This window comes from Chelonia mydas, chromosome 6, assembly GCF_015237465.2.
Source record: "Chelonia mydas isolate rCheMyd1 chromosome 6, rCheMyd1.pri.v2, whole genome shotgun sequence".
Taxonomy (NCBI): domain Eukaryota; kingdom Metazoa; phylum Chordata; order Testudines; family Cheloniidae; genus Chelonia; species Chelonia mydas.
Window position 1 is genome coordinate 117733718 of NC_051246.2, and position 22129 is coordinate 117755846.

Sequence of the window (22129 nt, forward strand, 5' to 3'; positions counted from 1 at the left end):
CAATGGGCAACAATGACCTGCAGAACTCACCTGCTTAGTGTACATTACAACTTTCTGCTCTGCCTCTGGAGATAGCTCAATGTCCTCTGCCCCATAAATCTGCTGTGCAATAATTCTGATCTTCTCTACAACCGGGAGCTAGAAAAGAGAAACAAGTCAATGATGGTGAGTCTATCAAGGGCTGCGACATCACAGAAACTCTTCAGTCCTGTACACATCAAGGGACGCGCAACCTGCAGCTATTACACCAATTTCTACTTGCAGCTCTACAGAGCTCTACAACAATGTGAGGGTTTTCAAAACAGGTTTCACTCATCACATTACAGCGGTTTCTTTTGACAGTAGGACAAACAAGACTCATTTATTGTCACCAGAAGCAAGAAAATATGCATAAATATTCTTTAAGCTGAGCTTACATGTTAACCATCCAACCTGGTTACAACAGTGAAACACTTAAGAGGAGTGGTGGGGGGGGGAATGGTAACTTCTGAAAAAGTCCAAAGCAGTTCTAGGTACTCAGGAAAACAAACAGCATGTAAGAGAGAAATTCAGCATCTGTTAAGGTGAACAAATTGATTCAAAAATATAACATCGCATTTCACTAGGCCCTTAGACAGCTGTCTGCTACAGAGGAAGCCCTGAAGAAGAGCTCTGTGTAAGCTCAAAAGCTTGTCTCTCATGAATAGAAGTTGGTCCAGTAAAAGATATTACCTCACCCACCTTGTCTCTCTGCTATAGAGGAAGTCAGACATGTTCAAGCCAGAAATGGTTACTGTTAAACACCAGATCTGGAGAGACTGACTGAAAGATGTATAAGCCAGGCTCCTGGACCATTTAGGCACTCTCACTGGAGCACTGTGAAACTTTTGCATGAATATCTGGCACTGGCTTTCAATAAAAGAATCAAACTTTGGCGCATCAGTCAAGATTTTCCAGAAGTGAATAGCGATTTTGGTGCCCAACTCCAGACACCTTAAGAGGCATGATTTTCATGGGGTTGCTACTTGGCACTTTCTGAAAATCAAACCCCTTTACAGTGTGTCTGGCTGGGCACGACAAAAACTGAGGTCAGTGCAGCACCCACTCACCCACAACAAAATGGGGGGAGGGACATGTACATTAAATATGAAATCATCATCACACCAGTGTTTCTGGGGTGGTCCTCCAGTGTGTGAGCAAGCATGCCCTGTGAACCCCTCCATTTTCCTTCCTTCTTTCACTCTGTCCCCCATGCCATTATGTATTCGGGGTCCCCTCCTGGCTAGAAGGGGGGCACCACGCTCGAGCGTAATAAACTTGGTGTTTTTTGGGAACTCTGCAGTTGTGGACTTTGTTTATGTGCCTCGGCCTAGATTCGAACTGTGCGTGACCTACCAGGTATAATTTGCAGCATTTGTGTGCGTGACCTACCAGGTATAATTCGTAACAATACTGACATCCAGGAAGTTACCCTCCTATTGGCTGAAGGATGCATGGGTCTCTCCTAGGCTAGTAAGTCATTAATTGCACTACAAAGCATCAAAGGGAAAATGGGAATTGAAGGATTAAAAGCAAGTAGAACATGGAGATGTCCTCCATGTTCTTAGAAGAGATACAGAAAACTCCAGAATGGGGAAGGTGTGGCCGGAAACTGAACTACGAGAGCTCATTACATCTGTAACAATCTTAGAGTTACCTGAAACATCAACTCTATTTATAAACCACATTTCCAGTTACTTGCAGTATTTTTAACGTATCACTTAGCTTCCATGTATTTAGAACAGATGATTTTCAATCCTTGTGAGACATTAAAAATGATTATTTGATTACTCTGTGGACTCAAGACAATAGAGTTCGAATCAAATTCGCCCTTGGATATAAAATAAATTGATCACATATTTGTTTTGTGGTCAGGCAGGCAGGCAGGAAGATTTCAGTGAGCTCCACCCCATGCAAAGCAAGAGGCACATTCTGAAGTTCTAAGAAAGATCACAAGTTGAGCAAAACATCTCTCCAGGTCTCTTCATTTCAGTGTATGGCCTGGAAAATGTGTCTCAGTTTGAGGAGTAAATACCCCCACTTCCCTGATCCATGGTTGCCTACAGTAGACGTGCTTCACACTTTGAGTGGGAGTTCTGGTAAAGCCTTTCAGTGCAGACAAGGAACAAGTTCCAATCAGTCATCCAAAATGCAAGGAAAGAGACTTTACAATTCACTGCCCAGACTCAAAAGATCTAGGATCCAATGGAAGTCTCAGATTTTAGGGTGATCTTCAGTACTTAGAGCAGTGGTTTTCAACCTTTTTACATTTGCACACCCCTAAAAAATTTCAAATGGAGGTGCAGACCCCTTTGGAAATCTCAGGCAAAGTACGCAGACCTGTATAGATCCACAAACCACAGGCTGAAAACCACTGACTTAGAGCAAATAAATCTAGGCAACACCAGCAAATGGATACAATGCACTTTCGTGAAGTATCACAGACCACAAAGCATGTCTGTAATTCTAATCCGCAATGTCCTCAAACATTTTTGTTGAAGTGAAATGCAAAGTCACATAAGGTCTCCCCTTTGGTCAATGCATGTTCTCACCTCCACATTGTAGAGAAACTTGAAGTTACTCAGTTCCTGTGAGGCTCTCTGAACGGCCTGAGCCAGAGCAACAGCTCCTTTCCCTCCCTCTGCCCAGTGAGTGCACTTCACAGCATCATACGCCCCAGCTTCTTTTGCTAGTTGAATGACCAGTTGCAGCTCAGCCTCTGTATCAGATCTGTAAAGATGACCAAGTATACACATTTAGTACTCAGATGATTTGTTTGCCTCTTTTAAACATACAGCATATATCTTTCCCCCCAAAATATCCTAAAATGCTGAACAAAGCAATCCTAGAAGCCAGCAGACCCACCATAACAGTCAGAAGAGATTTTCATATAGGCCTCCACTATCTTGTGAAAGCAGCCAGTCCACAGCAGTACAGCCAGCTCTCTCCGTAACGGCTGCGGTGTATACAGAAATCTATGACTGACAGAGCAGCATCCTGTATTTTCAGTGGTTCCTGTCCTATATAGAGGTCAGCGTCACCAGCATAATTCTTGTACTAGGAAGTAAGAGACTACCATGAAAGCAAATACCATTGTTGGTCTATGAATGGAGATCGGATGGATATAATGCACTTCTCTTAGAAGCCAAAAATGATACTGTGCTACATACCAGAAACTATTCACTTAGGATGGCAAATCGTTAGCTGATTACTCAGTTTCAGACTGGCTGCGATCTGCAACTGGAATCAGTTTAATACCAGTTCAAAGCTTTGTTGCTTGTATAAAAAGGGACAATAGCGACAGCATAGACTATTATATACTTAATCTTCAGGACACCAGAAGCATCTTCTGATCACAATCATTTAGTTGGCAAGAATGAAAATTACTGGCTCAATAAACAATCCTATTTTATCAAGATTAAAACTAGCCGGGGAAAGAATTTAAGAGATTGACAAAGGAGCTCTCTTAGTCATATTTATCAGACAATTTTGTTCAATGCAAGATACTAGTTGGTAGCATTTTATACATTAGTTTATAGAAAGCAAGAAAAAGGTGACATTTCAGAATACCGGCACTTCACACTTGTGGAATGGCTGCAAACACAGCTCTGACTACTAGCCTCACTTACTTGAAAGCATTGACAGCCACTACCACGGGAGTGCCAAAGGTCCGGGCATTCTGGATTTGTTTGCCTAAGTTACTACAACCTGTTGCCAAGAGCTGAAGATTCTGCAACGATATCAGTGAGAAACGAGATACGTTTTGTGAGGAGCAGTGAAACTTCGACCAGGAATCTCTGACTTTAACAGCAGATGGAACTAATAATGATAATAGTATCAAAATAGAAATAAGGCCTTAAAAGACAAATTTTCATGCTGCAGCTTTCTACAAATACCACTGTTTTGTTGAATGACAGATAAGTTACCTTACGGGAAAGGAATGACCATCTCTAACCAGAACAATGAAATCCAATGATTATTACTAGTTTAACAGCTTAAGATATCTTCAGTTAGTTTCAGCTGCCAACCAAAGGTGGAAGGAATCAAGTCTCTGAAGTCCTTGATTTCCTTTTAATCCATTCCCTGCATAAGCAGAGACAGAAGCTCAATAACTCCTACAGTAAAGCCTCATTTTCATCCATGACGCATTCTTGTGAAGTGTTGAATGTCATTAACACTGAATTTCGTGACACTGAAGTCTGTGTTAACAGCTTTGGGTTTATGCATATTTACATTTGCAGTGTTTCAGGTTATCAGCATGGGATGCTGGCCATTTCATTACTAGTTGTGCAAAGGGGAATTCACACAGAAGTTCCACAAGCAAAGACGTGAGCCTCATTAATAAACAGGGGCCATACTAATTAGCCAAGTGTACAAATGCATCCATGTAAAGTTATGACTTTAACCTATTTCCCTTCCACACTTGCAAAAACAGTATTCCTCTGATGCTAAGGAAGTCTGTGAAAGGAGGAATTACACAAAAACCCTGAATATTTGAAGTGACAGTGTTTCAGCAAGGCAATTAATCTATACACAGCTCCAGCACTGAAGGGGTCATAGGCAGCAGAATGGAAATTACCATGAAAAAAAATCAAGCACTTGGACAATTACATGAGCTCACGAGAAACTGAAAGCTCTGAACACTGACTGGGTCAATAATGATAACTGCTTGAGAGAGCACAGCCAAACTGTCATTATAAAAATGAAACATTACAGGCTAAGATAATACTTTGACAGCAGCAGAAGTGATGCACACTAGTTATTGGTTGTGCATTGCATGACAATTAAAGCAGCTGGTTAGCCAATGGCAACAATTGGATTTATAATGATCAGAATTACCTCTTCGGTGTATTCCTTTGGTAAGGGTACCCCAGCAGTGACCTGCAAGAAACGCAAGAGACTCCTATGAATGATAGCAATTTGCACTGAGTTGTATCTCATTTCAGGTTAAGAATTAGACCCTATTCTGCAGTCTCCTTTCTTCATAAGACTCTCTCATCTTTTTCTGAATACAAGGATATTGCAGAGTTACATATTCCGGATGTGACAGAGATGTCCCAGAGTGCAGAGGCTTCATTACAATAATAAAAACCAAGCAGGGCATGCATCTCTAATGTACCAAACAAAGTCATGTACAGCCTTCAGGGATACATTATTAACTTTTACCACTGAGTCTCAAAACAAAAGCATGCACAGGACAGATTGTCAGAAGAGCCAGTGGCATACACAAGAGCTCATTAGAAAAAGGATGTACAGCTCTACAGTCCAGGCTGGAAAAACAACACCCAAATGTGATTCACTTTGCCAACAACCATTTTAGCTTCTTAGACCTGGGAAAGCTTCAGGGCGGAGACGAAGGCTACAGGGGATAATGGACTGGGGAAAAGACTCTAGGGGAGCAGAAGGAGACACACGTGGAAGGCAGAAAGGACCAAGAGGGGATGGGCGGGGCAGGCAAGGGCTGACAACTGCAAAATTCTAGATTCACTATCAGTGTGGGTGGAGGTTTCCAGTTCCTAGGAGAACTTTGCTTTGAGAGGTCTCTGGGACAGAGGCTGCATCTCCATACCACAGGGATAGCACGTACTATGGTGTTATTTGGTAGCGTCCGCAGAAACCATATGGGCAAACAAGACAGCGTAACAGGGATTTGGCCACCAGAGGAAGCCACAGCTGCCAGACTGCGTCACTAAAACAAGTGGTGAGTCTATGGAAGGCCAGAAAACAAAGCCTGATAGAGGGCTCCTCTATTGGAAGTAATTGCAAAAGTGCCTCTCCACTCAGGACCCGCTGAGGCAGCTGAATTGTTCTGGAACAGCAGGGGTTAAAAACCTCCCACAGAATCAAATTTGCAAGAGTCAGATACAAAACAAAGTGTAGAGTAATGAGCCAGACATATGCCCCTGGGATGAAATCCGGGCCCAGTGAAATCCATGGGAGTCAGGATCTTAGCCTGCTTTTACCTCTAGCTACACACAGGACTTCAAAAGGATTCATTTATAACAAGAATTGTCCCTTGGGCCTACAGAAAGTATTGCCTAGTACTCACAGTGGGTCCTCCTCCATGCATTTTCAGAGCTCTGACAGTGGCAACCAACACAACCACATGGGGCCGGAGGCCAGAATACCGGCACTTAATGTTGAAAAACTTTTCCATGCCAATGTCTGCTCCGAAACCTGCTTCTGTTACTGTAGGCGGAATAAAGAGCACATTAAAACGGTGAGCAGAGAAGTCAGCTCTCTTTAAAAAAAAAAGGAAGTCTCTTTTCCAAGAGGAAAGACAGCAAACACATAAATTTACCAACAAAGCCTTCCTGACCCACGAGCTTCAGTGCAATTTTATCTGCCAGGACAGATGAGTTGCCATGTGCGATGTTGGCAAAAGGTCCGGCATGAACGAACACTGGAGTCCCCTGGAAGAGAGAGGACAGGAGAAAACAAAAAAGGGAAGATTCAGTACCTTCTGAAACTTTGCAAGGCTAAGGACCACAGCATTTGAGGTTGAGAAAAATACACTTGTGGCGAACAGCAGTTCTTAAAGCCTTCTGATCAAACGTTCATTCCCAGTAGTAAGAATCTGAAGCAAAAAGGATTTTAATAATCTGCAGAAGTGGAGATATTAATCCTCCCAGGAAAGAGATGGTTAAATTATAACAATACTTTTCACTCTGTAGCACCTTCCATCAGAGGCTCTCAAAACATTTCACAAACATTCTATCATCCAAGTATTACAGACAGGAAAACTCAGGCAGAGAGATTACGGCCCACATTTTTAAAGGTATTTAGGTGCTGCTGAGCTCAGGTTCAATTCTTACATTTTCCAAACAAAAAAAATAGTGCAGATTTATTCTGCTTGGGGCTGGGAGATAGAAAGGGTAGTGCAACCTAGTGACTGAAGCACAGGTCTGGCAAAGGGGACTCTTGGGTTCTAATCCTAGCTGTGCTGCTGACTTGCTGCATGACCTTGGCAAGTCACTAAGGCTCAGATCTGTCTATGGGATTTAGGCTCCTAAGTGCCTAATTCTTTCTGAAACCGATTTAGGCTCCAAAAAAATCTGGGCCTCAGATCATGCAGCATGCTAATCGCAGAGCTGGGATTAGAACCCAGTGGTATGTCTACATTGCAATTAAAACACGGCGGCTGGCCAGTGCCAGTTGTCTCGGATTTGAAGGGCTTGGCTTAAGGGGCTATTTAATTGCAGTGTAGACGTTTGGGCTCAGGGTGGAGCCCAGGCTCTAGGACCCTGCAAAGTGGGAGGGTCCCAGAGCTCAGGCTGTATCCCAAACCCAAATGTCTACACTGCAATTAAACAGTCTGTTAGCCCAAGCCCTGCAAGCCTGAGTCAGCTGGCACAGGCCAGCCACGGGCATCTATTTGCAACGTAGACATACCTCAGGAATCCCCATTCCCAGACCAGTGTGTTAGTCACTAGACTGGGCTGCATCTTCTATCTCCCAGCTCCAAGCAGAATAAATCTGCACTGGTTTTTGTTTAGAAAATGTAAGAGTTGAATCTAGCAAGTAGAGAATGCATCATCCTGGAGGCTCCTGGTCTCTGGGGGTATGCTATTCTGTAGCTGGGAGCAAGCCTCCCAGCCTCGGCATGCTAGTGGCTCAGACTGGAGCTTGGGCTCTTATGCCCCAACACCACAAGTCTATGGACCTGGGCTCCCAGACGCATTGCAGACCCACTCTGGCTACAGGTGTATGTGGGCGTAAAGAGGTTGTATAGGTAAGGGGGAAGAGGGGTAAGGAAATGGCTCTTTCTGGGTATTCAGGCACCATGGTGACTGGCTCTAAGGAAGTCCTCTCCAGCCCTCCTTACACAGAGGAGTTACTTACTAGTAACTGGAGCTTCTTTCTTCAAGATGCGTGGCCCCTATCTGTGTTCCACCATGGGTTACACATGTGCACCATGCGCCCGGAGAATTTGAAAGCGGTGTCCGTTGGCCCACGCATGAGCCTTGGCTCACCCTGCGTCTCCGACTGAGAGGATAAAGACTCTAGAGGAAGTGAACGCGGCATAGACTGCATATTGGGGAGCGGTCTTTGCTACCACTTTTCCTTCATCTATCAACACCTGGAAACAAGCTCTGTCCTGTTGTGGCAGACTGTCAGTGAACTCCACCAACTTGGAGCAGTTCAAGAAGTCATATTTGGCCAGTAGTGCCTGATACTTGGCTCTCTTGAGTGGGCGGCTAGATGACAAAAAGACCTTTCTCTCCAGTAGGTCTAGACATATCTTCTTTGTCAACAGGGGCAGATCAGGGATGTTGCTGTCTAGCCTTTTCAGAAGCCGCTTGGACTACCAAAGAATTGGGAGAGGATCGAGAAAACAAGAACTCAGACCCTTTGGCTGGCACTTAATAGCAGCACTTTCCAGCCCTCTTGAGGGCGGGAGCGCAGGTAGCAGGAGTGTGCCAAACAGCCCCAGCTGGCTCCATTGTAGCCTTATTAACGGGGGGGGGGGGGGGGGGGGGGGCACTATTTTGTTGGATCCAGATGGGTAGAGGATGTCCAGGAGTTTGTGCTGGGATTCCTGAACCACTTCCACAGGAATCTGAAGTTTGCCAACAATTCTATGAAGATAATCCTAGAACTGCCTGAACTCAGCAGGGAGGGGGAGACACAGGGGTTACTGCTTCCTCCGGAGAGGACGATGGCAGTCTTGCCGGCTCTGGCAGAACCGCCGAATCTGGTGTGTTTTGCACTTCCTCTTCGGAAGGATCCATGTGGGGGATCTGAGTGCCTCCTTCAAGGGGAGGAAAGGAGTGACTCTCTAGCAGACCTGACTGACTCTGCAGGGGGGTGCCCGGTTCCAGGGCCCCCAATATAGCCAGTAGGAAGGGTTGAAAGGGTGACGTGCAGGCTCCCATGTGCCAGTGCCTCAGAGCTAAATGCGGAGGTTGGTTCCAAGGTGGTGCAAGTGTTTTGGGTGGCAGAGGAGATGTAGGGTAAGGAAACGAAGGCTCCTCTGGATCGGTGCCTCCCGATGAGGAGAAAATGGATTCCTGCTCTAGAGGCGGTGGTGCTGGAGGGAAGCGGCATCTCGAGGAAGGACCAGGCAATAAACTTCAAGTATTCAACATCTCTGGAAAGGAATGGACCTGAGAAAGGGGATTCCAGAGTGCACGGGACCCAGTTCTTCCCGAATTGAGAGGGATTGTGTCTCTGTCCGGACTATCAGAGCCAGAGAGGGTGCTGATGAGGACGGTGCCGGGATAGTCAGTGAACAGTCTTCAACGGCGCTGACAGATCCAGAGGTTTGGGAGGTGCCGATGACAGTACCGATGGAGCCTAATGTTTATGGACTTTCTTGTCAAGCCTCGGGACTTAGGACACACTAAGTTCTCTTGGGCTGAAGTGTTGGGCTTGCTCAGAGCCCAGTCCGACTTCTTTGAAGTGTATTTTGAAGAAGATGTAGTCTCATACATATCCTGAGAAGATCCCACCACGGGGGGGTCTATGGAGGCAGATTCTCTGGCACCAATGTCAGATTTAGCAGCAGGAGGTTCACTCCTTGCTGAGTCAGACCAATGTACAGGGAGGTTCCCTGGCCTGGGTCTGATTGAGGGCTCACGACTATTTCCATAAGGTATGTTTGGAGGTGGAGTTCCCACCCTTCTTGGGTATGGATGGAAAAGGAGTGGCAGACACTGCACCTTGCTGAGATGTGGCATTGGTAATCGTTGCTGATCAAGAAGATTGTGGGCAAGAAGCGCAGAGTGTGAAATCTGGAGTCTTGGCCATAGTTCAGTACCCCCAACGATTAATCTAACACTAAAACTATGAACTGTACAAAATGCCAAAACTATCTACCAAGGTAAATCATATTTTAAGGGATGAGATTGAAGCTATGGACACAGAGCAGTTGCGACCTGAACCAAGTGGTGATGAAAAGGAATTGGAGAGGTGATTGGTCCGCCCTGCCCTGCCCTTTATCCTCTCGATCCAAGACACGAGGTGAGCTAGGGCACATGCACAGACCAATGGACACTACTTTCAAATTCCCCCAGCTCCAGGCGCATGCGTAACCCACAGTGGAATACAACAGGAACCATCACTCGAAGAAGAATGTTCAGTTATTTATTTACTCAAACAGTGGGTGGGGGGGTGGGCGGAGTAAAATGTAGCAACTGGATGGGGGTGAGAAAACATACAGATAAATCATCATCATCTTGTGCTCTACTCAGTGGTAAAAGGAGATAGAAACGGAGAGTGGGGGCTCTCGGTGCACCAGCCAAGAAGGAGGGGGAGCTGCAGGGGACGCTGCTACCCCAGGCCAGGGAGAGAAAAGGGAGCTCCCCATTGCTTTCAGCAGAGGAGAGGAAGCTGCACTTCCTTGATCCCCCTTACTCTATTTCCCCCTTGCTCCACTGTAACAGCCAGCAGGTATTCAGACTAGACATGGGATCATAGGTCTCACATCTGCTCCTTCACCCCAAACCACAGTCCCCTTTACAAAAATTCTGCTGGAGAACCTTGTGCCAAGCATGGGTAGGGGGAGAGAAGAGATCAAGTCACTGGGAGCTGGCATGAGAGTTCCTTCCGGCAACCCCAAAGCCCTTGGGGACAAGCGCCCTTCCCCTGGACTAACAGACACAAAATTTCCTCCCTTTAATTAAAAAAAAAAAAACAAAAACCACCAAACAAAAAAACCCAACCAACCACACAAAAAAACAAACGAACGGGAAACATTTCACATCCCCCAACTACTGCTTGAAAGAATGAACAGGAGAGGCAGATCCATTTTTACAGGCATCAAATGAAATTAAAGCTTTGCAATTAAATCAGCTTTTCCAGGCTTCATTTTGAGTTTGCCAGTCTAGTGAATGTACATACCGAAGCAGTCCATGAAGGAGTGTATTGCTCACCTCTAACGTCTGCATGAGGTTTGGCTTCACTGCATCTTTCATTAAGACAGCCAGAGCACCAGTCACTCCCTAAGGGAACAAAGGAGAACAGAACATCAATTCCCAAGGTCTACTAAGGCTGTGTTCGTACCATTCTGAAATTCCTAGTCAACACCCAGGCTCTTCCTCCATCATGGTGATCCTTCAAAGAACAGAGCTAGTAGCACTTACTGATGTACCAGTTTCACGATTCAATGCGGCCCACTGAAGAATGCTACGTGGTCTAGTCATGCAACAGGGGGGAGATCACTGCAGTGAATAAGACACTCATGTGGAAACAGTGTATTGTGCTAACTGCCTCAGCTTCTCTTTCAGTCACAGCATTATTTCCTTTCATTGATGGTATCTAATCCCATTTAAGATATTAAAAAAAAAAACTCAATGTCAATGTCTTTAATGTATTTTTTTTTTTCATTTTTGTATCTAAATTTATATTTACTGGCCTCAGAACTAATGCATCCAACTGCTACATTCTGGCCAGGTCTGTCTGGCAGAAACAATTTTTTGAAGTGAATTTTGGTGCTTGCGAGAGGTGCCCAATTGTCCTCACTGGAGTCTGAAGTCTTCTATTTATCCACAGAATAGGCTCAGCATGGGCAACAGTAGCTCACTGCTCCACCCTGGAGCCTCAATCCTTCTGATGCCTGCAAAGGGGGAGTGAGTGACCTTATCTTCATGCACATTCCCCATCTATTAGAGTCATTGGAGAGGGCGTTTTTGTGACCGACACCAGTCCACTAGGAACTGAACTGAGACCACTACAAAGCCCTGGCAGTAACAATTTTAAGTCACTACCACAACGACTGGATTTGAACGAGTGAGCTAAGATCCATCATCAGTCCCTTGAACCTTCCGGTCTCTTTCACTGAGACAATTTTATTCTCAGCTGGATTGTAGTATTCAATAATACACAAGGAGAATTTGCAATTATTAAAAAAAAAAAGACATACTGATGCATTTAATTCCTGTTTCAATCTCACTCTGAGAAGGTTCTGTTCGCATTTAATAGATTAATTTTACCCAGCTCCAGAAGAAAATAATGAAAAACTGCAAAGCAATATTACTGATACTAGACTTCTGTATAATTCAATGGACCCTTCGACAGTTCTAACTATTCCCCCCAAACTCCTCAACTGTCTTTGTATCCTACAAGGAACTTGTAGCCATTAAGTTTTGCTCCAAAATTTCTTTCTAACTTTCAAACTTCCAGACAGAACAATGATATCATTGCTGCTGTCTGTGCCATGTCTGAAGGGCCTGGGCAGACAAGGCTCCCACTGAGTCAGCTAGAGTTTTGCCTGTGTAAGGCCTACAGAGGCATGAGGAGGTGTGCGTGTGTCTTTACTGCATTACATTGCGAGACTGGGCCAGCCAAATCTAGGGGAAGACACTCAAATGGCCGAGAGAAGCAGTGAGTTAGATTTGATGAGATCCTCTACTTTGCAACAATTAGGTAAAGAACAATTGTAATTCAAGACTGATTTTACCCAAATTCCAACCAGTATTAATGCACCTCCCTGACAAAGTGCTCTCTGCCTGAGTAACAAGAACGTTTTTCTCCCCTCCCTGAGGTTCTGAACTAGCCAGGCCTGTTTAACTGGGAAAGTCTTGGGGGCAGGAGTTGACATTTGAAAAACCGATTAGTGGATTAGTCACACTGCTCCCATTTCTTTCAATGGACACTGTGTGGCTAAATCCCCTAGTGGGCTTTGAAAGCCTCAAGCAGGGCATTTTCAATGAAGGGCGCCCAGTTTTGGAACTTAGCTTAATTGTTCATCTGCAGAGCCCAAATCTGCTGAATTTTTGGTCATCCTGCAAAGTGACTATTCCGCCAAGATTTAAAGTGGGGCAGGATGGATGGGAGGAGCCTTAATATTAAGATATTTGTAACAGTTTCTAGTTTGGGATATTGGCGCAGTGGGTGGATTTTTTTATTGGTACTTTTCATACAGGAGGCCACTTTTCTGGAAGGGCTCATTCCAAACAAGGTGAAATAAACGGAAACATTTCCAAGCATCTCCCTGTTGTGCTGATTGTGGCCTTCGGCAAACGAGGCTTTTGAAAGATATAGTTCCAAATTCAGCAATGACTCACATCTATGTAGGCTCAGGTGGGTGTCAAAGGGACAGTGCTAGGCAATGGACAGCGAGTGTTCTTTTTAGTGGGAAATAGTGGGCTTTTTTTTTTTAAATTTTTTTGCAAGGCTGTTTTCTGGAGACCCTGTACTCCTACAAAAATGCAGCCATTCGTGAGTGATTCACCTTAATCATAGTATTTTTTGCCATTGCATATTTCCCCATTAATTCTTAGGGCTGAAACCTCATCTTGACATATAGGAGATCGATCACACACACAGCCTCCCAGCTGCCCTAGCATCAAGAGGACTCTCTCTCTTCTCAGGATGAAATTTGAGCCTCATTGAAGTCAAAACTCAAACTGAAGTGAATGAGACCAGGATTTCATCCTTAGTTTTCAATAGCCTACAACCCCTCCTATGTGGAACCATCTTCTTGTTTTACATCAGAGGACTTTCACTTGCCAACAAGGAGAGTTTTACATTTAGGGATGTAGCAATTATATGGCTCTCTTACAAGATCATCTGTAGTCACTGGCTCTCCTTTCTTGCTAGAGGCTACCACCATTTTTCCCAATCGTCTTCTCATATCCCCTAGTCCATCAGTGAGTGCCAAGACTGCCATAATTTCACTTGCCACCGTGATGTCAAACTGGGCCTGTAACAAACAAGGGGGGGCGGGGGGGGGGGAGAGAGAGAGAAGTGTCAGGGCTGCTAAGCAGAAATTTTAGCTGCACTGAATTCTTGGAAATTTATTTTTGTCATTTTAAAATAAACAGATCTATAGTATCACAACTAAGAATGCTTAAAGTTCACAGTGTTTAATTAGGGTTTTTCTGCAATTTAAAGAAAAATGCACAGGCACCACATTACTCTACTAACATCATATGAAAATGTATTTCTCTAGGCACATAAGCTAGTTAATAATGTAGCATCAGAAATCCAGTATAAAGTTTCATGCCAGAATGTATTTTAAAGAGCAATCTAAGTAATTGGTCTCAATGCTGCAGCATGTGGGAAAAAAACTACTCGTCTCTATAAGAAAGAAAGTCCCTGGAACAGCTGTAAATGGTTATTGCTGCACTAAATAAAATATATTTCTGCATGGCTTGGTTTTAGGTAAAGAGACTCTACACAGATCATTCCAGTCCACCATGAAACCAACGTTCAAGAAAAGACTTTTTTGGTGACCAAATTTTAAAACCAAATGTGGCAGGTTTTGGGGTGGGAATTTTAACACTGCTAGGGGCTCTGCTTCACATCCTCTCACCTTCATTTGAGCAGGGAGACAGCACAATGCACATTTGTTAATTCCTAGCAGAAGAAAGGCTCACAGAGGTGAACATGACAATTTTATTCAGGGACTGTTTTTCTCCTGCTTGCTTTTCAAAGGGTTAAATGCCCCAAGAGGCAGGAACCAGTTACCGTTCGCGTGAAGCCTTTCTCTGTTGGAGACTGTCCGACAGTGATCTTCCTCAGGAACCTGTCATTTGTGTCCATCACTGCAGGGAGAGGGGAATTGCAGGGAGTAAAAAAAAAACATCCACATTAAGCTAATACATGTGATTTCAAACTCTGAAATATCCATTTGGTCACTCAGAACATTGACATCACTAAGAGAAGGGATAGTGATGAGAAGGATCATACTCTTTAAAAAACTAAAATACTACTACTAAATACACAACGCTCAAACCTATAGATCTTAAAGCCCTTTTACAAGCTATTACTACATCTTATTTGTATTATGGTAGTATCTAGAGATCACAACCGAGATCAGGGGCCCATTGTATTAGGTGCTGTGCAAACACATAGTAAAAGACAATCCCCTGCCTAAATAGCTTACAATTTATGCACACAAGACAAAAGGGAATAGAAGTATTATAAATCAAATATTAATAAAATCTAGCTCTTACATCACGCTTTTCATTCCTACATCTCAAAGAATTTACAAAGGAGGTCAGTATACTCCCCATTTTACATATGGGGAAACTGAGGCACAGAGAGGTAAAGTGACTTGTCCATGGTCACCCAGCAAGCCAGTGGCAGAGCCAGGAATAGACATTCAGGTCTCTTGAGTACTGGTCCAGTGTTCTATCCACTAGGTAACACTGCCTCCCCATTTTACAGGTGGAAACTGAAGCAGAGAAAACTCAAGTGATTTGCTCAAGGTTGCACAAAGACTCTGTGGCAGATCTACGAATCAAATCCACAACTGTAGTCCCAGCCCAGTCCCTTAGCCACAAGACTACCCCTCCTCTCTAAAGGGGGCTTGACACTATCCCTCTGGCTGTCTCATCCCCATCAGGCAACAACAAGAGATTGGGAAAATACTAATGGATGAGAGAGAGAGAAATAAGGACCCACAAAGAACTGAGTAAAGAAACGCTCAGACACTACTGTTTTAGTATCAAACAGTTCCTTCTTTCTGCATTTCGTAACAGAACTGGGTGTGAGAAATATTCATTCAGAATTCGCTACAGACTTATTTCCAGCCAACTGGTTTCAAGTTTAAATACTTCACAGTATATTGCCAATGATGTTAGTCTCATTAAGTTCTGGGAGCCAGATATGAGAACACATTTCACTTCCCATTGCTGAGAGATATAGGATAATGTCTGGATTCAATCAAAGAAATTAAAATAAATCAGTCCAATAACTTTTTTGGTTTGCTTTTGCTAGTAAAATTCTAACCAGCCTGCTGCACAGACCAAAGGGATCATATTTTTAAAGCACTAGGAAAGCACGAACCTCAGTCTGTTGCTGATATTTGCGAAGTACATTCCTACAATACCTCCCAAAGGACTCTACTCCTGACTACGGGGGTTTGGATTGCAAACATGAATTTGGATACAACTTGGGATCTTTAATCACACTGGTTTTAGAAGCATCTCTTATAGAATGGGCGTGGATTTGTGAGGTAGGAGGTCCTGAATTCTAATCTTAGCTGCATCGTTTTGCCTTTCTGTTTCAATTTCCCCCACCTGTAACATAAGGACAGTTGGCTATTGCCACTGAAGTTGGGCTAATGGTTATTTCCAGTGAACTCACGGGGTAGATGGAGGGTGCAATATCTGTACAGGGATTTGAAGATATAAAGTGCTATATAAAAGGGGCAGTGTCACCTATTGACTAGAGAACCAGACCGGGACTCAGGCTACCTGGATTCTATTCCCAGTTCTATCACTGGCCTGCTGGGAGACTTTGGGCAAGTCATTTCACTTCTTTGTGCCTCAGTTTCCCCATCTGTAAAACAGGGACAAAGATACTGACCTCCTTTGTAAAGCGCTTGTATGATGTATGGATGAAAAGTGCTATAGAACAGCTAGATATCGTTATGTAAATGCCAAGTATGATTATTTTAGGGGATTGAGCCAGTGAGTGATTTTAAATTTATTTAAAATTTTGTAAAACCTTTGTAAAAACTAAACTGAAAATTTGTAATGTAATCTTAATATAAAGTTTATAAGAAAATAACTTATAAATGCATTTTTTTAAAAACCTGTCACTATTGGTAGGGTACCTTATTTGTACGTTACAGAACTGCCATAGGTAAAAAACCAAAACATTGAAAATTAAATCAGCAAACAGGCACATAGCTCTACTCACACACACTACTGACCTCAAATGACTTGTGTGCTTAAAGTTAAGCAAGTGACTTAAGTGTTTACAACATCAGGGGTTAAATTTGTATTTTTATTAAAAACTTCACTCTGAGCAGTGTATAATGTTTGTGAACACAAGCAAAATTGCTTCAGTGTTAAAAAAATGAAAAGTCAATTTAGACTTTCAATACATTGATGCTGTCAACTTTTTGCATATACACAGGCCAATCTTTTTAAAAAATAGGCTACTAAATCCATATTTAGGCACCTGAGTGTTGGATTTTCAAAAAACAAATAATTAACTTAGTCAAAGCATTTCAGCTTTCTTGACTTATGGAAGTTCAATACCTCAGAAAACAGGGTTGGTTGCAAATATAGCACAGGATGTTTGCTTGTCAATGTTGTGTTTGAATTTGTACCATTCTACCAGTAGGATGTTAATGAGTTTCTGGACTTGCCTTTTTAGTATAGATAATGAAACTTCTTAGTTCCTAACTATAGTAGGATTTCAGATTTTACGCAGACGTTATTTCTACCAAGGCTTGATCTACATACAGATTTTTGTTGGTATTACTATTTCACCTAGGGGTGTATGTGATTTTTGTTTTTTAACTGCTATGGTTACACCAATACAAGCCCTAATGTGGATCCAGTAATACCAGTGTAAAGGTACTTTATATAACGAAAGCTTTTTCCTTTACAAGAAGTGGAATAAAGCATGTTAAACTAGACCAGTATAGTAAAAGCATTGTGTGTGTTGACAAGGCCTAATTAAAGAAACAAGTACAAAAAACACACTTCAGCATTGTAAGGCTATAAAATGGTAAGAAAATAAAGAACTAGAAACATGAAAATTTTAGAAATCTGATTTAAAAAAATTTCATTTTTTTTAAATCAGTTTTTTTATAAAATTGATTTTATTGTCATTTAAAACATGATTTTTATCCACCCTGGTTCGAACTACAATTTAAATGCTCAAGAGACTACATTCTTTTCTTATTGGAATGCCACAGACAGAAGAAGTTTAACATTCACTTCAGAAAAGAGTTATTCAGGCTGAATTACTGTTACTCAAACATTTCTTGCAATAAATAATTAAATACAGAGAGTTAAGCCATCTGTTCCAAGCTATTCTAGAGGAAGTAAAAGTCCAAACAATGCTGTTTGACATTAAAAAAAATCACTGTTTTAATTAATCAGGTATCATTTCTTCCTGGCAGCTGTAACTGAACCAACTAGCATAGTAGTGAAATCGGTCAATGAAAAGGTTTAAAATCTGCTAACAGAATGACCGCATTAAATTCTACCACCCAGCTAACACAGACCAAAGAAGTGAAATTAATGGATTGAGACAGGAAAAATAAGAGGCAGTGGGGCAGCTTCACAGCTGGCGTAGGTCACCAGAGCGAGCTAAAGACCTGATCCACTCAGTGGTAATGCGAAGGCTGAAGCTGACAGCCCTGTTGGAGTTCGCAGGGAAGGAATAGTACCATATCTACCCTAGGGACTTACCAGCATAGTATCTGAGCACCTCACAGTCTTGCATTTATCCCCACAACATCCATGTGCAAAACAACTTTGGAAATCTGTCCTCATGGTCACGCAGGAAGTTGGTGTCAGAGCACGGAAGTGAACCTGGTTCTACCAAGTGCCAGGACGGAGCTCTAAGGACTTCCCTTCTTCTCAGCATGGGGAAGACTAGGCAGCTAACCAGGGCTGCCAATCTTTGTATTCTCTCACTGAGCTACTGGCAAAGTCTGAAATACAGCTTTGTAGCAATTAACTAAATCTCACCTGAGCACATCAAGATTCAAGCCATCTGTGTCAACTGCTCTAGGACTGAGACTGAAAGAAGAGCCCAAAGAGTGAATCTATCCCACTGAGCATGCACAATGTCAGACCCCCAGTTGTGCCAGTAAACACAGCTCCCTGTACGTTTACAACCCCTCTTTTCACACATTTGTCGTATCCGGCAGTTCAACTGTCTATTGCTCTGGTACCTCTTTGCCATGTTATGGTAGCTGGATCAATATCCAATCTCACAAATTTGTTTCTCTCTTCATCCGTCAATGTCCCGGGGTCAGTTTTCTCAATACCCAGTTTCTGGGGGGAGGAGAGGGGAAAAAGGAATAGTCAAAAGGCTGAAGGAAATGAGCCTGTATTAAAATGAGGAGCCTTTGTACAGCAGATTCCCCATTTTTAGCAATAAACGGAGGGAGAGGGTGCCTCCGGAGAGCTACTTCTCCCTGCATAAAGCAGCAGTGGAGAATCTGTTTTTGAAGCAGTGTGTGCCACTAGGTAATTGCAAATTCTGTCAGAGGGCAATGCATATAACACAGTCCCTCCCATCAGAGGGAGTGTCAATGTCAACACAGGTACAAGATAGCTAGTGACATTTTGAAGAGGAAGGGAAGCCCCCTCCATCTGCATCCCTAAGAAATCATGCAAAGCTCTACCTTACGTGCCAGGTTCTAATCATCAGTCTCGTGTATTTACACCGATTTCTCTTTACTTGGCCTGGGGGGGTCACTGCACACTGCCATAAGTATTAAAACACTGCTTCTTCAGCATGCTAGATACAATGCACAAAGGAGGCATTAAACAATCCAGTCACAAGACGGTCAATATCCCAGAAAGCCCTACCTGAAGACCAGGAACTTGCTGATGATGGGCAATTTGCCAAGATGCTTAACAGAGAGGCATTATCTCAAGGAGCCCGATTCAAGTACAAGCTTAGAAATGAGTGAAGCAATGGAACTGATTTAGGAACAGCAAGCATTTTATTTAGACAACACAGTCTTCCATGTCACCAGAAGAGAGGCAAAAAGGGACAGGTTCTCCTCTGTCGCTCTCCTGAGCACCAGGGGTTCTCAGAGGCAGCAGGACGATGTTTGCCACCCTTCACACCTCCACATTACAGCCAACAGCGCTGCGGCAGCAGGGGACTGGCCAGGGCTCCCTGCAGAGCTTGTCAGTAACACTCCATATAATAGGCCTGAGCACTTGACCTGACATAGCCCAGCAAAGGAGGAGAGACAAACTGGCAATCAAATGTGAGTGTCACATGGTGGAGACATTACAGCCAGTTAATGATACAAAAATGTAGAGCCCCCACAATGAGACTGTTGTTCTTGCCCTCCCAATGGACACCTGTTCTGGATGTACAACATAAAAGTAGTCGTACAATTCTGAGTGCCTCAGGCTATGTTAATAGGTAGGCCAACTGATTAACCAGGAGACAACTCCAATAACTTCCCCTGAACCTACAACCTAGATGATCTTGTCGCTACTGTGAAAGAGAATTGCTAAAGAGACCAGGAACACACGGTGGCCCATGCTTTTTGCTGACAAACGACTCCATTTGCTTCCCAAGTTCTAGTCATTTAAATAATCATTGAACAGCTGTGTAGCTAGAGGAGAGGAATTCAATGGAGTATTTTTCCATGTAAAAACTGACACACAGAATGTGCAAATAAAATACGTCTCTCCCTTTTTTGCTCAGTTTGTATTAAAACAATTTCCAGCAGCTCACGTCCAGAAGGCTGGGTTTTTGTGTTCACTGCCACAATAAATACCACAGCAGGAAACGTTCATCTTCAGTTATGACTGTGTATTTGGGGCAAGGACTATTTATTTCTGAGTTATGCTGCATCAAGGACACTGAAATAACAGTTGATTATTTATAAGGGACCCTTGTTTCTTCCTAACTTCCTTGTAGTTTACTCATTCACTGAATAGCATATGAAGTTAGACTGAAACCTCTTCAAGGACAGGGCTGTGACATGTCTTTAGCTGGATTGTGGGGTAATGCATTTTTGGATGCTGTGTAAATAAATACCAACAAACAGACCAATGTTAGGTTTTTGTAATTTATCTTTTCACAGGGTAAAGACGACGCATACAGAACAGTACTAGAAACCTAACAAGCTTGATCAACTCACCTGCAGTCTTCGGATCTGAATATCAGAGAACTTCCTAACACCATTGATCAAAGGCACCAAGCGGGTATAAAGAGCCTTGAAGAATGAGATATAATTAGCAGCTGCAGAGTGTCCAAAAAATCTTGGCAAAATAGACTGTGCTCAACACAACACAGAATGGAATCAACTACATCATCTCTTACCTGATCAGACTGAGTTTGCTCATGGAACATACGAGCATCGATAGCTGCAGCTACTAGATTATTGGCTGCTGTGATGGCGTGGATGTCACCAGTCAGGTGGAGGTTAAACTACAGGAAAAAATGGACATCAGTTATTTCACCCTTCTTTTACCCTTTTTTTTTGGGTAGTTTGTTATAGCCAGATGGAAAGAGAAATATTAATAGCAATGTTACTGGGAGAGCAGCAGGGGGAAACTGCTCTGTGCAATATGTGGAACAGAAGATGGAATTCGTCTAAAACAGAAACATGCCATCCCCACATTTATGTCATTTTACAAACTTCCTGAACGAAGTGTTCAAAATGAGTTTCTCATACAAGAGTCAGTTCCCCCAGCTCTGCCAGGATCATCAAGAGAAGGTTCATGCAAAAGATGGAAAAACATGGCTATACTGCTTTGTTGTTACCTTCATTTGAGACAACTCATCTGATTTGTGCAGCATAGTGGGATTAGAGGTTAGGATTTACAGCTGCTTCTTCTATGTTTGGCATATAAAAATGGAGGTGGGGGGGGGGGAAGAAGGGGATTCAGTTAGGGCAATTATGCATAGCAGGAGTGAAATGAAGAAGGGAGATGGTGTTAGAAAAGTCAGAAGAGATGACAGCAAGAGCCATAAAATCTTAATCCCATAGACTCCGGAAACCTCAGTTACTAAGTCCTTAAAACAGAGAAAGCTAAAAAATAGAGTAACTGACACTGGATAGCTATGTATTAATCACCAGAGGCAATCTTATTCTAATACACAAATATGTGCCATTGCTTATTGCCTTATTTTGCACCTCTTGTTTTAATGTTCTCTACTGGCTAAGCTCTTCCTGGGCCGGAGATTGCTTGCAAAAGGTATCCACCAATATCTCAGAGCCTGTACTGTGATGAATAGTTCTACAGACTTTCAATTTAAAAAAAAAAAAAAAATCAAAAAAAAAAAATCATGTTTTGATTAAAAAAAGAAACCCAACAAGATTGGAATTTATTTTAATACCAGAGGTCAGAGAGAGATCTTACCTATCTAGTCTGTTTTCCAGCCACAGCAGGATTGTTCCTTATTATTGTATATGGGCAAGCGTTTTGGCCAGTCTAGTTAAATGGCCCAAGTGACTGGGCTTCCACAGCTTCCATTGGGAGATTATTTTTCCTTCCTTGAATTCAATAATATACCCCGCAGCACCATGCTAACTAAATCTTTGCCTGCCTTCACATTTACACCTTTTGTGGACTGGACACATGAATCTTTCCCTACAGTCCCTTTATCATTTCTGCTGATCTTCCTTGAATACCCTCCAACGTGTCACCATATTTCTAGCAAATAGAGCAAATATCATATTCTAGGTGTATAACACAAGAGACTTGCTTTCTAACTC

The 22129-nt window shown here is 42.9% G+C and overlaps 1 protein-coding gene across 4 annotated transcripts in view; it reads right to left on the reverse strand.

The window, feature by feature from the left end:
* MTHFD1 (methylenetetrahydrofolate dehydrogenase, cyclohydrolase and formyltetrahydrofolate synthetase 1) overlaps nucleotides 1–22129 on the reverse strand; it is a 74643-nt gene that overhangs the window by 18974 nt on the left and 33540 nt on the right. For all 4 annotated transcript variants that reach the window (XM_043548472.1, XM_037901107.2, XM_043548474.1 and 1 more), the window contains exons 14-25: nucleotides 20731–20838; nucleotides 20549–20623; nucleotides 18608–18710; nucleotides 14431–14507; nucleotides 13523–13663; nucleotides 10893–10961; nucleotides 6320–6431; nucleotides 6068–6207; nucleotides 4858–4899; nucleotides 3648–3748; nucleotides 2571–2748; nucleotides 31–138 (exon numbers count right to left, since the gene is read on the reverse strand). In XM_043548472.1, the coding sequence (XP_043404407.1) occupies nucleotides 31–138; nucleotides 2571–2748; nucleotides 3648–3748; nucleotides 4858–4899; nucleotides 6068–6207; nucleotides 6320–6431; nucleotides 10893–10961; nucleotides 13523–13663; nucleotides 14431–14507; nucleotides 18608–18710; nucleotides 20549–20623; nucleotides 20731–20838 (1254 nt within the window). The remainder of the gene's footprint in view (nucleotides 1–30; nucleotides 139–2570; nucleotides 2749–3647; nucleotides 3749–4857; nucleotides 4900–6067; nucleotides 6208–6319; nucleotides 6432–10892; nucleotides 10962–13522; nucleotides 13664–14430; nucleotides 14508–18607; nucleotides 18711–20548; nucleotides 20624–20730; nucleotides 20839–22129) is intronic.